We start from the raw sequence: 17,492 nt of genomic DNA on the forward strand, positions 1-17,492 counted from the left end.
TAAGTTTTGACCAACAACATTTTTAGGTTTGTTATACAAAAGTTAAACAGTGGTTGTTTTTTTCAGATTTAATAATTAACCTTAATTAAATCCTCCATTTTTTTGTAACCAGCTTAGCTTCACATCATCGCTTTTGAATATCTGCTACTTTTCAGATTGAGCTCAATTTGCGTTACAAATTACATTTAATTTATTAAAAGAAAAGTTGAAAGCACGCCCAACCCAAACCCGTGACTTGTTTACGCCTCATTAGCTGGACATTAAGATTATGCATTTTTATGAACTTTTTGGTCAAATTTAACACACGACTTGGCCGGAACTTTGTAATTAAATCTGTTAGCATTAAATTGCTTTCCCTTTTCTTGACCACACTTTCCCGCCCTTTTTCTTTAATTTTTCTTGCGATATCGGAAGAAAAAACTTGAAGTGGCTGGGCAAATTCAAGGCGTTGGAATTAAGTCAACTTAATGTCGTTGAAGTATCCACTTTGGAGGGAGAGAAACAGACAAAAGAGATGGAGCACAACAGCAGATAACTGAAGGAAAAAATGTGATGCCATTTATTTTAATTTGCGAGTCAAAATGTCGAGACTTAAAGTGAGCAATGAATGCGTCCGAAATGCGCCACAAGCCAAGGAAAAGTGAAGATTGGAAGAGAAATGGCCAAAAGCTGCCGCAATGACGCAGTTCTTGGGGCCAAAACGTCTCTTTGCTGGTTTTAGGGTCAAACACATTAATTGACTGAATTATACTCAATACGAAATGGGTAGGAAAAATCATCATAAAATAGTCAATTTTATTAAGGTAACCAAAACTTGGCATCACTATATCAAAGAAAATCGTTCTCAAAGATGTTCAAAATCTTAACATGCAGATAAATAACTTCAAATGCCAAAAGGGATCAATGTGAATGGCCCCCTTGGGCCAAATACAATCCAAAAGATATGGCCATAAAACTAAATTTATGTGTATCTGTAGTCTTCAAAACCAATGGTATACAGCATGTAAAGAAAACACAAAATCATAAAAGTTATTTAATGAGTTATTACACTGGCCACAGAGATTTAACTTCTTGCATTATTGCACTTAATTTTAATAAATTAAGATCTTTTATATCTCCTGGAATTTGAAATAGTTTCATTATGTATTTGTTTGGTATTTATGCCTGCCTGTGTTTATTAGCATGCTGAAAATATTTAGAAAAGCAATCAGAGAAGGTTACTTTTAAATCAAATAAATGAATTATTAATTAAATGCCACTTTTAATTATTTATTTTGATACATAGTTACAAAATAACAAGTATATATAACCTTTACAGCATACACCTGCAGATTCCACGTCCTTAAAGGGAAGGGGGGCCAAAGTCATCAGTCTGAAAGTTTTCATTGGGTTGGGCTACTGCTGCTATGTTGAATGATGTGAGTGCTTCCGCTTCCGCATATCTATATATACATATAAATGTGTGTGTGTGTGTGCGGACCACTTCCTGTTGCTGGTTTCATTTTCTTTTCTGCGTTGCGTTTATATTTCATTTTATAAAAAAAAAATTCAAAATACTTAATACTCAATTTGGACCACAGACCGAGAGACCGAGAGAGAAATGCTATGCCAGACAAGTGCCGGAGGGCTTGAAGTGGGACGAAGTGGAAGGAGTGCATGTGTGTTGTGTTAACTGCTCACCACTTGGCCGCATTTCCTTCTGGGCTCCGCCTGTGCGGCAAAAGCGAGATAAAAGCGTCTTTAGCAAGCTGAATAACTTGTTGGATCCTCCGCTGCTGGAGCAAACACTTGCAGACCAAATGGTGCTTGAATGTAATTCACTTTGATTTGCTTTTATTTTAAAGAAATCCATTCAGAACTCTGAGTGGCGGGCGGCCTGCGCTTGGCATAAATCTGTGGGCATGTAGACGAGGCGCAGGGCTTGAGGCTTTTATGCGCGGCACTTAACCGCTTAATTACTCATTATGCTCCGGTTTATCCAGCCATTTATTCAGGCACTCAATGCAAGCAAAGGTACCGGCGCAGTTCAGTTTAATGAATAATTGAGTCAAACGGCAATAAAACATTAATTAACAATCTCTGCTTGGAACTCTCGTCCTTCCTGAGCCCACGAGTGTCATTTTACATTGATTGCGGGCATCCTTCTGTTTGCTGCTGCGTACTCAAATATGCAAAATTTCAGGGCCATATTTCCCGTGTATAAATATTTTCTTAACATAAACAGCTCACACTGAACGTTGTATTTCGTGTGGTAGTAAAAAATAAAACAATTTAAGCGTTAAACTTTCAAGCGGGAAGCGATGCGTGTCATCAACCCACATTGTACAATGCACAATTTTTAATTGGCACCACTGAAAACAAGCCATAAAATTCTGGCATTTAAAGCTTTTTATTTGTGTTCAATCTTTAAGTTAATTGTAAGCAAACGAACTGAATTACATGTTTTTCGTCGAAGAAAACAATTATATTAAAATTGTTTATTAAAAGTACAAACATTGCAAATTTTCAATCGCTTGTTTTGTAAATAAGAAAGGTAACCGCTTGCAAACAAGCTGACCATAAACAGTAGGTTACGTTATAAATTGTCTCTCATGTTCAAGTTACTTCAGACTACACAAAAAATACATTTTTTTTTTTCAAAAAAAAGATGATGATTAGGCAACAAATAAATGTAAATGTAAAAATCGGAAAATCTGAAAATAAATGTTTTTCCAGGAACCTTTAAGTTTCAAGTGTATGGTAAGAGAAACATTTTGTTCTTCGAACGTCTTAATACCCCCTGAAAATTTGCTGACCTTCGGGTTGGCCACGTACTTGCTACCGATTTGTCAAAATCATCGACTCACCGTGACCTCAGACACGTGAATTTCGGGTGCACCCGAGAAAATAGGGAAAATCGAGCTGACACCCGTAACAGGTTCGACGTGATGTCAACAAAAGCCAAGCAATATCAACCTAAGCGAAAACTCCTTGACACTCCCACACATAGAAGCAGGCACGTATGTGGGTGAACTTTCATTAGTGGAAACGTCAAAGTTCGTGAGGAAGCACCCCGAGCACTAACTCACGTACAGTGCCCTCCATCAAGTGCGGAATTGCAGAGGAATCGATTGGGTTGCACACGGAAAGTAGAAAAGCGATGCTGAAAGTATTGTAATTGCATTTGCATATGACATTCCGCTCGACTTTAACAAATCTTCGCCCCCCTCTGCTTAAAGTGAAACGCAACTTCAGTTTCGAAATAGAAGTCTTATTAACTCAATATGCGTACAGTGGCTCACAGTTTATTTCAACCACTATTTATTCAAAACTTAAATATCCTATAAAAAAGCATACACTTCCTTGGGGTATTTAAAAAAAAAATCATTTATAGAATTAAATAAAAACATATTTAAAACCATTTTAATTTCTTATTGAATCGATTCTGTCAATATTTTTTATCCCACTCCTTTATTAGAGTCTCTTTTAGGTGAAAACGATTCTTTTCAAATATTTACACATATTTATCTGGCAAATCAATACATGGGAACGATTTAAGATAAACCCAGACCAAATTATAAAAAGAGTGTGATTTGGATTATTACATTGTTCAAAATGAAAGATACTCTGACCCAAATAAATATTTCAGATTACATTCGACTTTAGATCAAGGCCAGCAATTGACATATAAATGTATGTGAGCCACTGTAGGTATACCCAAATAAGCCCTGGGAGAAACCCCAAGACAAATATTGTCAAGTTGGAATATCGTTCCATTTATTTGACCGCCTTTGGGCCAAGACTCTCGGAGTTTCCAATTTCTGTGTGTGTTCGGTTACCAGTAAAGTTAAGATAATAAAATGATTTTAAAGTTGGGCTGTCAGGGATGTGACGCTGTCTATTATGCAATAGGGCAACAAAATTGTTTCCAACCTTTTCGCTCCTTTGCTTTCTGTTTACAGCATGTCCATGATGCAACTTTCAGGGCAAAACAAAGGCAAAGGGATGTCGAGTGGGTGGAGTTGGGTGTTTGGGGCAAGATAGACACCGTTGCTGACAGCTGCTTAAGTGCGAAATTCGATTTCGCATTCAAGGGCGTTGTCCACTTTAAGCTTTTGCCTTTGCTTTCGCAATATCGGGCTAAATCGGAGAGCAAAGGCGCCACGGACGCTGAAGCAAGGGAAATTGCTTTAACTTGTAATGAACCAAACACCAAAGCGGAAAAAATCTCAGACCGTTAAATTTATGGAGGACAACATGAAATGGGAGAAGTACTGCCACTCAGGAAAAAATATTACCCCCTTGTACACTAAACAAGATTAACTTCTATAAAAAAGTCAATTGTGTCTTATTTATTTCGCTTTACCCTTTAATATATTCGGAGTAGCAAAGTGATTTTGGTCCGGACCAAAATTAAATGCAAATAACTCCGCTTTACCATTTTTTTAAACATTTTACAGTATAGCGCTTTTTCGGCAGTATTATTCTTAATGTATCCCCTTTTTTTAATCAACCACTTCATTCTAGCGCAATTATTATAATTCGATTTGTTATTTTCAGTGTCGAGGCTTTGAAAAAGATAGAGCTTGTAAGCTAAGAGCACCTGAAAAAGAGATAAAACTAAAACGGTGAAAAAACTGAATCTTATTATATAGAAATCCTTTTGGATTGGGCAAAAGCGAACTCTATTTGAATTTCTGAATGGCCTGCTTACAAATTTGTGAATAGTTTAAATGCCACTTGTCTGTGGCACGGCCGCAATCGTTTTCGCTAATTGAATGTTAATTAATAAAATGCCAAAACTTGCTAGCACAAAAAACGGGGATAATGAGTGGAAAAAGTCAAAGTGCGGTACTTGTTGACTGAATGCCCATTTCCAGAGCATCCGGGGACGGAACCTTCAGTTCAAAAAAAAAAACGAGGCGAGATCTAGCGAGCGATAAAGTTTTAATTTCCATTTGATGGCTGTTAGTGAAGCAGGGCAAAAATATTTTCATATTTATACGCTTTTTTTTCCACTGCCTGTGTATGTAAAATATGTTTTAATTAAAAGCAAAGTTTTATATATTTTTTCCCACTTCGGCCTTGTGTTGCGCTGATTGCCCCAAAGCTGGACAAAATCAGAATGGCAAACAAACAAATATAAATTTGCTGGCCAGTAGCAATGGCGGCAAAAACCGAAAAATTCCCCAAAGTGCAGCCCAATCCAATGGGCAATGGCAGATGAAAAACGCTACCAAAGTACCAATTCCACTCACTCACATGAATTCCCCATCCCTCGCCACACGACGGCACTCTGTTTCTGGCAGATGAGCCAAAGTAACGTAAAATTCCCCAATGCCCGAAACTACAAATAGATATTTAATTTTTTGCAATTTCATACACAGTTTTCCCAGTTGAGAGCGAGAGTGTGTGCCAGTGGGTGTTCCGTGTTCAGTGTTCGTTGCAGTTCAGCTTTTGTCCCACACAAATGACCGAAACATTTCGTTAAGCGACAAACAAACAGGAATTAATTTTGGTTGCAGCTTAAAGTTGGTCCCTGGAAACGAACAACAAATTGCAGCCAACAACTTAGCTCCTCTGGTGTCCGTCAACCACATTGAAATGCATAAAATAATATTGAACTCAAGCCTGGGCTCACAAGGGATTACAAGATAATCACTTATTCTTAGACAGACATACATTTCACACTTTGATTTGTATAGTTTGACTATTGGAATTAAGACGCTTAATGGGGCCAATTAAGAGAATTTACACGAATGATTTGAGAACCGAAAGATATTTATTTGAACATTAAATACTTCAATAGATTGATTTAAAATGTCTGTTTGAATTCAAGAACTTACAATGAAATATTAAAATAGTTAAATGAATACTTAAAATAAGATTCAAATGAAGAGGTCATACATAAAATATTTTCCTGGCTGAAACAAACAGAAGGCCATGCTTTAAATCTCATCTTTCTGATATTTTCATTTGTATTTTTCATCTAAATTATAATATAAATTCCAAATTCATAAAACTCACTATAATTTCTGCCTTTTTAGTTGCTCATCACCATGCAAAAAACTATGTCCCACAAATGCTTTCAGTGCCGTTTAAGGGTAATGTAAAAACATTCTCTAATCGAAATTCGCACTTATGTTTATTTGCAGACTATTTCCATTCGTTCTTATGGTGACTGCAAGGGTGGCGGCGACAAAAGCATTAAGGCCAAGCTGGCAAAGAAAATTCCCGAGGAACGAGAAAAGTTTTTGGGTATCAAATGTCTGCACGGCGACAAGACGATCGGCAAGATCAGCGTTAATAGCGTGATTGGTGGAATGCGAGGACTGCCGTTACTGTTCTGCGAGACCTCCAGGTATTTTTAGGAATGTTTGCAATTTTTTACGACTACTAATTATCCGTTTGTGGAGTTTTGAGGACTTAAAAATAGTTATTTGCATAAGTTGAAGCCCGCTTTAATATACCAAAGGCTTAATAAGTATAGTTTTCATTTCAACTGCAGGATATTTATGGTAAATCAGTCATTATAAAAACTTTGAAAATTATTAAAATATCTCTTTTGACACTTCTCAATTACGCATTTTCTCATTTTAATTATTTTTGGCAAAATAAAATCATTTTACATGCAGGTTCTAGGGTATTATTGTTTTAATGAAGTAATAGATATCCTTGTTAGACCACAATATAGATTAAAAAAATTCCATTTTTTAAAACAAATTATAAACTTTGTTCCTTAAATTTGCCTTGTTGTTTAACATTATTTACCCAGCCTGGACAAAAACAAGGGCATCTCCTACCGCGGAATGTTACTGAAGGATGTGTGTGCCAAACTGCCGCGGGTTCGTAAGGGGACGCAGGAGGGCACTCCCGAAGGTTGTTTCTTCCTGCTGACAACGGGGCAGATGCCCAACAAGGAGGAGGCCGAGCAGGTCACCAGCGAGTGGTTGAAGCGTGGCAATGTTCCGCGCTATTGCCTCCGGATGATTGACTCCCTGGACAAGCGGGTGCACCCGATGGCGCAGCTGTGCGCCGCCTGCGCCTGCCTCAGTGCGCAAAGCAAGTTCGTGGAGGCGTACAACAAGGGGGCCAAGCGGGGGGTCTACTGGGAGTCCATCTACGAGGACTCGATGAACCTGTGCGCCATGCTGCCCACCGTGGCGGCGGCCATCTACAACAACGTCTTCAAGGACGGCGAGGGCACACGCGAGATCAGTGAGGAGCAGGACTGGTCCGGCAACTACTGCCGCATGCTTGGTCTGCCGGACGAGGCCTTCATCGACCTGATCCGACTCTATATGATTCTGCATGCGGACCACGAGAGCGGCAACGTCTCCGCCCACGCATCCCACCTGGTTGGATCGGCGCTCAGCGACCCCTTCCTCTCCTTCTCGGCCAGCATGTGCGGCCTGGCGGGCCCACTCCACGGCCTGGCCAACCAGGAGGTGCTCGTCTGGCTGACCAAGCTCCGAAAGGCCATTGGCGACGAGCCCACGGACGACGAGCTGAAGAAGTTCATCGACGACACGCTGAAAGGTGGTCAGGTAAGTGGCCAAGAGACTATCTCAGGCTATCAGGAGTGTCTTAAAATCGCTCTCAAATCAAAGATGAGAGCCCAATTTACCAGTCGGGTTTTCTAGAAATATCTAAAAATCCATTTAACCATCTTACCAAATATTAAGGAGAATCTAAAAATGATCACAGAACAATGAGAAAAACAAACGAGCGTTTTAATTTATTTACCACCTAAAGATCATTATCGAAATCATTATATTTATATATATTCATATAATTTGACTTCATCGATATGAAATGTTTTTGTTTTTGTTACGCATATCGTTGAGTATTCTTCATTTGTTTGCGCACTCAGCGCTTGCATGTAAATCACTAGTTGTAGGGCGAGAGCGGGAGCCAATAAAGCTTTCGTCTGTTCGCTCTTGCGAATTCGCCCCGTCTCTCGCCACCGTAGCATAAGTTAGGTTCTAAGAGAAATTATTGAAATACAATTGTTAGTGATCCATCGAACACCATCGTAGCCACTCCTTTTCGTCGCGCTTTCGATATAGTTTACAATTTTTCGCAAATTAAAATCGCCCAACTACTGCGTTCACAAAGTTTTTTCGCGTCGTTAATACAAACTAGTATTAACTTTTCATGGTGACCCCGACGTGATCAGCAGTAGAGTTCGCGAGTTTAATTTTTTTTGTCGGTGAAAACTATAAACAATACGCACAACAACAAATTTATTCGTGTCGGTTCGGCCAATAAATTAAATTCAATAATTTCGTCGCTGGAAGTTGCCGTTCTTGAAGTTGCGCCTGACGTTTCGGCAATTTTAATTGCTCAATTTGCTGCTGCCGCCAAATGGAAGACAAAAAGGAAGTTGCAATTATCAAGTCGGCCATCCAGGTATAGAGTGCCAAAAGTTGAAAGTTAATCTGTGGCGTTTTGTCAATTGTGTTTTGGCCCATCTTTCAACTTTTTGCATTCGTGTAAAAATCGGTAGATAGTGAGCATTCTAACCAAGAAATAAAAATTTGCATGTACTAACAACCAAAATTCTACAATAAACATAATATATTTCGAATTATGTATATGTGAATCGCTTTGGCCAAAGAACAAGCAATAAAATACTCGTCGTCGACCCAATTAGTGCGAACTTAATTCCCCCAACTTTCGTCGTAGTGAGCACCAATTTAGGGTATAAATAAACATAGCTGGAAAAAAGTGCAAATTGTGAAAATTGCATCTCTCAGAAAATTAGCGGCAATAACTTTCGCCGCAGTTTGTCCGAACATTCCCGCGCTTTTCAGAATTTTCACGCGCTTTTCCAATTTTTCCGCGCTTTTCATAATTTTGCGCGCATTTTGGCGTCAGGCTTATATATTCGTTGCCCTTAGTTATCGGTAAGTGTATCGTTCTCCGTTAGCATCTGCATAGGAAGAGCCGCTAGCCGCGTACACATACACACGCACACCGACACCGCTGCCGCTATTTCGAGTTATCTTTCGTCGTTTTCGTTCTCGATCGCTGCAGCAGTGCAATTTTCGGTCTGCCTAAACGTTTGTTCGTTTTTTTCGGTACGCTTGAGCTTGAGCGGTAGCTCCCCTACAGTGCGTGCGTGCGGCATATACTGTCGCAGGGTTTATATAAAAAAAAATATAAAAACCCTATTTAGATTTTTCGCTGTAATTCTCTCGGCACTTAACTCCCTTACACCGTGTGCGATCGGTATAGTACTCGTTGATTTTTTATTTTATTATTTAATAATAAAATTTTATTATTTATTTATTAAAAAATAATTTAATAAAAATAAATATTTAACACCTCTTCGATACCAACCAAATAAATACAAATAAACGCAATGGCAACTAAGGATATCGAAGAGCTTAAACATCAACGAGATGTCTGCATGAAAAGTATTAACCGAACTTATCGCTACTTAAAAGAAGCTAAATTATCTATAAATCCGGTCGAGCTTGAGTGTCGATTAGAGATTCTAAATACGCACATTGAAAATGCTTCACTTTTGCAAAACCAAATAGCATGAAAAGTTAATACTAGTTTGTATTAACGACGCGAAAAAACTTTGTGAACGCAGTAGTTGGGCGATTTTAATTTGCGAAAAATTGTAAACTATATCGAAAGCGCGACGAAAAGGAGTGGCTACGATGGTGTTCGATGGATCACTAACAATTGTATTTCAATAATTTCTCTTAGAACCTAACTTATGCTACGGTGGCGAGAGACGGGGCGAATTCGCAAGAGCGAACAGACGAAAGCTTTATTGGCTCCCGCTCTCGCCCTACAACTAGTGATTTACATGCAAGCGCTGAGTGCGCAAACATTTATCAATAATAGTTTTAGTGTAAGACGCAGTAAGAAACACCGAAAAACTAACTATTCCTTACCAAAATTTGAGTATTAAATCTGTTTTAGTTTTTGGACTTAAAGCTTAATTTTCTCAGTATGGTTAACTAACATAAGTTACTAATTTTTAATGGAAATATGTTTTTTAAGTTTACAACTATGTCTTTTGCAGGTTGTTCCTGGCTACGGACATGCCGTGCTGCGTGATACTGATCCCAGGTTCATTCTGCAAAACGAGTTTGCCATGAAGCATTGCAAGGATGACGCGGGCGTGAAGCTAGTGACTCGTCTGTGGAAGATCGTACCGGAGGTGCTCAAGAAGCTGAACAAGGTGGCCAATCCCTATCCAAATGTAGACGCCCATTCGGGTGTCCTTCTGCAGCACTATTGCCTGAAGGAGCTCAACTACTATACGGTTCTGTTCGGCGTTTCCCGGGCGATTGGAGTTCTGGCCCAGCTGATTTGGTCGCGTGCCTTGGGGGCACCCATCGAGAGGCCAAAGTCGTTTTCCTCGTCGGAAATTTGCAGGTTTATCAAGGAAGCAGACGAAAAGGACAAAAAGAAAAAGTGCTGAGGCAATAGCTTGTAAAACTATGCTTGTTGACTAGAAATCTGCAATCGTGTATTTTTATGCTAGGTAGCTAAATCATACTACCTACAACTGGAAATATAGCAACGATTTTTGAATCTTTCAACTTCAAAGGGCCTATGTTTAGCACTAAGTGTTACTGACGCATTTAATATTTGTCATTACCATATGCATGTGCTTGGCATGATGTAATTGGCTTGGCTGACTGACAGTCGGCTGTTTATTTCTGACTTCTTTGATACACAGATTGGGTTGGAGAAGGGGTATACTCATTTCGTCCTGTGCTACTTGTAATTATGGCGTGGGCTTTAATAAATCGCATTTGTATTGCTTTGATGTTGGCGGCCCAAGAAACGTGTCCAATATCCATTTCCCCAGGCTGCCTCAATATTTACTTAGTGCCCAAAAGTGAATCATAAATCAGTCGCGTAATCCAAGCTCGACACAGTTAAAATGATTAATTAGAATGAGATAAGCTTGCATTAGTTTTGAGTTAATTGAAAAGCTTGGCAACAAATTTAATCGGGAATGTTGGGATTGCATTTAACGCAAGTACTTTCCAGCTATCCTGGGCAAATCAAGGATATTAATGTGTGAGTAGAATCCCTCGACACCCGCTATTGTAATTTTTATAAAAGCATTCCATCAACTGATTGATTTCTGTTCAGCCTCAATTTCCCCGCTTTGTTTGGTTTGGCTCATCCCATTCCGATTTTATTCTTCATTTTTTGTTTCATTGACACGGTCCGTTGTTTCTGTAAGTGATATTTTATTGTTATTTTTATGATACCTCTATCCCTGCGGTGATGGTCCTAGGCGTTGCCTAAGCCAGGTCCCTTGTTTCCACTCTCTTGGATTTGATATTCATTTTTCAACGGGAATACGCATTTGGCCTACATGGCAAATGACCTAGTGAGAGATAAAAACTTAACGGGTATGGGAAAAGTGAAATGCGAATGTGATGAGATATAGTTTTGTATTTTATATACCATTGTCTTGCCGTTAACAGGACACTTCGAATAACTTTTCCCTTACATTGCCAATTAAAACCTTTAAGCCGGATCATATCATTTATGCTCCAGAAAATCAAACTAAAGCTATACCCTTGCATATAAATGAATATATACATTTTGTATGTTACAAACTTTTGATTGAATTAATAACAGCGTATGCAAGAATATAAAATAATAATAAACGTAAAGTCAAGCCCCACAATATAAGCATTAATTAATCGAAAATTAATTGAACAGCCAAGCTTTTCAATAAGCTTGATATATATTATGATCACAAACTACTTTTTCCCGGCTCTCCGAAATTTATTAATTGCTTCGAGCATGAGAGATTTCAATGGAAATGTGAGCAGTAAATGTGGGCAGTAAAGCCTAAATGATAAAAGTTAAAATATGTTTACTAAAGTTGGCGGGAAAAATAAGCTGCAAAACGTTTTAATAAAAGTATTTACTATTTCCCGCACAGTTATTTTATTGTTGAGGGAAATCACGAAAACTTTTTTTATTGCAATTCAGTGCGCAGCAACACGCAGCTGTTTTTTCTATCATTTTTTCTTTTTCATAAAACATAATTTGAAACTGTTTTGGGCGGACGAAATGCAGAGGCACGCTCAGGCTCTATATGTGGCCTTGGGTGCCGGAAAAGGAAAGCGAGCCCCATACACACACACACACGCTCAAATTCACCCACTTGAACACGCACACACCCACACATTAGGGGGTGGCTGGGTGGGAATAAAACACATCCGCATCAACCATGGTCCTGTCCATGTGGACGCTGCTGTCCCGCCGCGTGGCCAGACCCAAAAATAAAACAATAGTCGACTTCCATCTGGTTGTACGCTCGTGTGTGGCAGTAGTCATATAAAATGTTCGCACATATGCCGGGTTGCTTTCAGCTATTTGCTGCAATATTAAAACAAAAGTAATGCGAAAGTGCTTTCCAACCCATCGCCATCATTGCCGCCCACAGTGCTTGGCGCTCTAAAAAAACAAAAGCCGTAGATTAAACATTTTCTGAAATTGTGTCTGGCATGCAACTTTGTAGGGATATTTTAAAAACTGACCAAAATAAAGCTTCATCTATGCCCCACTGGGTACCAGGTTAAATGGGTGTTTTTGGAATGATGGAAACTGTAGAATTAATGGTTATATCTTCAAGTGAAATAGTATTGTCTTGCCAATACACATAAATCTTTTAATGGATACCAAATCTTGGCTTCTAAACATAATGCTTCTAAGGGGTATCCAAACTACATATCCTCTGGCTTACCCAGTCTTTAAATTTTATTTAAAACTTGGCTCACTTGGAACACAGTCTATCTATAAAAAATAGCACAGTTTTATGAAAAAGGGTTAGCACTACTCTCCCCATTTTTCTTAGCATTTGCTCAATGACAATCATTAAACACAAAATATGTTGGAGTATAAGGCAACCTCGTTTTGAAAACTTTCGCTTTAAGCTATTCTCTTGTCCTCTATTTTGTCTGTGATTTCATTTCATTAACTTCCGGGTAAACTTCGAAAAGACAACTTGAGTGAGTTTTCCAAGGACTGCTTTTTAAGCCCCATATCTCCATAATCACTTTCATTGCCGCCAAAAGTATACCAGTCTTAAATATAGCGAGATGCGAATTTTGTTGTTGGCTAAAAAGGAAGCGGATGGGGAAACGCAATAACTTCCTTATAGACCAAAAACTTTATGGCTGCAACAGCAGCTGCACTCGAGTCGCTATCAAACCCAAACCCCAGCCTTCAGCCCCTCGGGCATTCGCATCCTTTCCCCATGTCACAATGTTATTGTATTATAATGGTCTCTGGCGCGGACCGAGACTGCTTGGGCTTCTGCGTATGTTCTATTTTTTAAGATATGCAAAATAAGTTGCATTTGCATTCGACAAAAGCAACTCGCAGACAAACACATCAGACATTGTGGAAAATAACTATTTATATATATGGACGCATACTCGTATATCAGTGTGTTTGTGTTGGGCTGAGTGAAAAGTTTGCCGGGTACGCAGGAAAATTATAATTCTTCCTCTCTAAACAAAGACTGGCCCAAGGAGGAAAGGACATGCTGAAAGAGCAGCAGTGACTGACTGAGTGGCAGTAACTGTTGGCTTCCATTTGACAGTTTCCCGGAAGTTTTCCATCCCCTCGATATTGAATCAAATTCCTTTATGTTTTTTTTTCCCTTTCTATTTTGCATTTTAAATGTATATACCTTATGGCTTGATGCGAGTCATATTAAATGGGAATAATTGAATTGATAATGCTCATTTGGTTATTTATGTAGCATGTGCCACGGTTACTTGTACCAATTAATTGTTTAATTATTACAAAATCCTTTTCATATTTATTGCCCATTGAATTAAATAATTTTTAATTGCAGGTCAATGAAAACAATCCGTTCTACAACGTTCTTAAATTAAATGGCTGTTAATTATATTATTGTTACTAATGAAAGGGCCATCATTGTGTTTTGTTTCCTGAAACTAATGACTATTTAATTTTGCGAAATGTTTGCTGTATATGGGTCTGATGCATCAATGCATTTTAATATCGATTGCTATCTGATTTTCTGACGAGATTATGCTAGCATGAACTCGAGTAATTAAGCATTGTTAAAACTGATTGTGTTTTATATTTTTGATAACGATAGCCTTGCTGCTATATCAGATTGCACTAAACAAACGTCACCACAGCTTTAAGTGTTTTTCAAACCGGACTGTTCAAAGCTGTACATTCTAGTCCACCTTTTTGCCCCCTGCTAGTTCATTTAACGTTCTCTATTTCATTTTCCAGTCGAAGAAATATTCGCACATATTTTTGCCTGGTGGAATGTGCTAAGAGTGCCGGCAAGTAAAAATAATTGCGATTATACTCGCTATTTTTCCGCACAGCAGCGTTGGGCTAACACTAAAGTAGAGTGGGGTTGGGGTTGGGGTTGGGTAAGGAGCTTACCTGTTCTGGACAGACAGGAGCAGAAGTGAATGCCTCGGGTTGGCATTCAGGTTGTTTCAGGGGAGACTTGAGAAATTTGGTCTCCATTTGTACGATTTTGTTTTAGGTTATTCCCTTTCCGCCACAATGTAAAATACAAAACCGCTAAAGTTCTTTAACCCCTTCCTTTCTTAACCAGCACTTTTAATAGCCGAACATTTTCAATAACACAGATTGTCCTAATTTTTTCAACTTTCCATATGTTTTATTGTAAAACACAAAATATTTTTATCATAATGAAAACAACTTTGGTGGTTAGTGTAATCAATGATTAACAAAACAATAATAGGTTTTAATAAGGTGCAAATTAATGAAAGGGTTTTAATTATTTCAATATTCCGTTCATTGAATGCAAAACAGGTTTAATTACAACAATATTTTAGGTTGTTAAAGTAACTGGTAAATTACAATATATGTTACGCATACAAAGGAATCTTTTCGACCCATTTAAAAAGGCTAATACGCCATTTATTTCCCCAAATATGTTTTATTTGTATCCTTTGTTAACATCCATTTGTAAAGCATCGATTTCGAATAACAAAAAGGATCAATTACGTAGATGGTATTTAAAGAACACTTTGACTTATTGATAGGCAATAAACTGCGTCACACGTGGCGTATGCGTTATTTAAATGCCGAAAAGCTTCTATTTTTCCCTTTCATCACCTTGGTACTTTCACTGATTGCTTGTGGCTTAATTAAGAGAAGGAGGAAAAGTTAGCCGCATTGTTTGCAATTTGGTATCCCGTGTTTGTCATTGTCAACATCATCAGCATCGTTCCCATCTGGCCGGGCACTGTTCTATTGTTCGTTGAATTAGGTTTTGGTTTTGGTGAGTGGACTGCAGTTGTCGCTTATCCTTATCTGCTTGTCCCCATAATTATAATTATCAACAGACGACTAAGGTGGCCTTTGTTTTCGAGGACTCAAATCGCGAATTATGCTTTCCACTCGGCTTGCTATGGCCAACTGGCAGATAAGATATGCGTAAGTCGAGATGTTGGCTTTAAGGCTGCAGCCGCTTTAATTAGTGATTATACATTTGCAGCACGTGCTGCTCTTGGCCCTTTGGTTTCCCAGTCGAGTTAATTAATTTATTATTGTTCTGGCATTCGTTTGGCAACAAATTTTGACACAATACAACTGTTGGCCCACAATAAATTTACTCCACCACTGACCTCCTGTTGTTTCTTGTGCGGCGTTTCATTAATAATTCAGCTCATACGAAACTGAGCCAAACTGCTGAATTGAGTAACCGAAACTGGATAAATTAAGTTCATCTCACATCAACAGCAGCAACATCTGTTCCATGCCGTTCCTCGTTGTGCTCAAACCATAGTTTTTCCATTCAAGCCGAAAATCAATACTTTTGGCATTTGTCTGATAAATCTCTAGCTATTCGTTTCAATTTGTCAATCAAGATGACACACCCAGCCAGAAAAACAAAGCGAAAATTGAAATTAAAAACATTCAGACAGCATTGATCAAGAAAAATGTCCCGCCAAGTTTTTGGAAAATTTTAGCCGACTTTATACGCACTTTTGAAGATAATCCCTGATTTGTTTTATGGTAAAAGCAATGTAAATAAATGCGTTTGATCTGACTTTGTTTTGTGGTTGAGTTCAATAAACTTTGCTTTGTTTGTTTCCAGAAACTTCTTGCTGCATACTTCTGTGGTCGAGCTAAACTTTCATTTGATTTCGGTTGGACAATTTATTTGTGGGATAAGATTTCACAATAAATTATGAGAATTTTGGCTCTTAGAATAGTTATGTTGGAGAATCCATTAAATATTTAAGCAACCAATCTATTTAATTATTTCTATTTCTCTTTGAATATTGCATTTATTAGATAAATAGCAAAAATGGGAATTTAATCAGCTGCACTTGTTTTTGCATTCTATAGCTCTTAGCTTTGTTTAACCGCTTACCATATTTTTGTAGGATAACTCATTTAAATTTGCTGCTCAATTTGATAAGTTTTAATTGCAAATTATAGCTGCAGGCGAAAATAGGGGGAAATGTGTGTAAATTTCCGAACATTAACCAAGCACAAATTTTTGGCCATTTCCAGGAAGAACACTCGGGGTCTGGCTGACCTTCACCTAACACTTTTAACGTTTTAGTTCCAACTTTTTCTCGCTCTAATTGCATTTTGCATACTGAGCGAAGTCTGGTGTGCATTTACACAAGTTTGCATATATGCATATATAAATATCTGCAGTCTGGCTGTCATGTGCCCGTCAACACACACTGAGCATTTTGCACACATATCGCACTCAACTATTTGAACAGCAACTGAAATGCGCATAAAAACTTTTACAATAAATCAGGAAATTTGTAAAGCGTTACACACGCACCCATATGTGAAGCAGTCGGTTCGGGCAGATTTGTTGCAAAAATGTTCTGCTCCAAATGGAAATTTGTTTACCAAGCTGTTGATGCCGCAGGCTGTGTTCTGTTTTATCTGCCGCTGCTGTCGCAACAGTTTACATTACTTGGCGAGAGTAATTTCAAAATTCTGGCGCTGCCGACTACTGTGACAAAAACCCCTTGATGCTTATAGTTGGGAGATGTTTTTTCGACGGTCTTTTATTTATTACAGCTAATATAGGCTAATTAAGCAGGAGCAAAGTATTTTCAGCTCTTAAATTAAGTCTTGCCTCAAGTCTGTTTACACATCTTCCTGGAATAAAGCATTCTGCTCATTTTACCTTTAACAATAGATTGATTACGCTGTCTGCATTTAAATATAGAATTAATAAAGCGACTACAGAAAGCATGGATTGAAATGCGAAATTGATATTGTCTGTTTTCGATGCTGTCGTTTTGATTATTCCTAAGCAATTAAAAATATTTGCCAGAAATTGTATTTTCATTTTTAGTATATAAAGGCTGAAACATATTATTTCAAATACATTGCTAACCAAACATAAGACGAGTTCATTGCTGGCTGGTGGGAGCAATCAATGTCCGTGACGAATGAACGATTTAACGATTATGGCGATAGAGTGATTTATCGGCGGGCAAATCAACTGA

General features: G+C 38.3%; 1 protein-coding gene across 1 annotated transcript; it reads left to right on the forward strand.

The window, feature by feature from the left end:
• The first annotated feature begins 5,916 nt into the window (after positions 1–5,916).
• On the forward strand, positions 5,917–10,554 carry LOC108135045 (probable citrate synthase, mitochondrial). Its single transcript, XM_017255584.1, has 4 exons — positions 5,917–6,083; positions 6,135–6,340; positions 6,755–7,526; positions 10,025–10,554. Exons 1-4 carry the CDS (start codon positions 6,039–6,041, stop codon positions 10,424–10,426), a joined length of 1,425 nt encoding a protein of 474 aa, XP_017111073.1. The 5' UTR covers positions 5,917–6,038; the 3' UTR covers positions 10,427–10,554.
• The last annotated feature ends 6,938 nt before the right edge of the window (positions 10,555–17,492 follow it).

The sequence above is a fragment of the Drosophila elegans genome, unplaced genomic scaffold (genome assembly GCF_018152505.1).
Source record: "Drosophila elegans isolate 14027-0461.03 unplaced genomic scaffold, ASM1815250v1 contig_476, whole genome shotgun sequence".
Taxonomy (NCBI): Eukaryota; Metazoa; Arthropoda; class Insecta; order Diptera; family Drosophilidae; genus Drosophila; species Drosophila elegans.

Bases quoted from the DNA above. Each gene is read 5' to 3' on its own strand.
- LOC108135045 (XM_017255584.1), top strand. From the start codon at position 6,039: ATGCAAAAAACTATGTCCCACAAATGCTTTCAGTGCCGTTTAAGG. The intron at 6,341-6,754 runs GTATTTTTAGGA...TTATTTACCCAG, and splicing joins CTGTTCTGCGAGACCTCCAG to CCTGGACAAAAACAAGGGCA. The intron at 7,527-10,024 runs GTAAGTGGCCAA...TGTCTTTTGCAG, and splicing joins ACACGCTGAAAGGTGGTCAG to GTTGTTCCTGGCTACGGACA.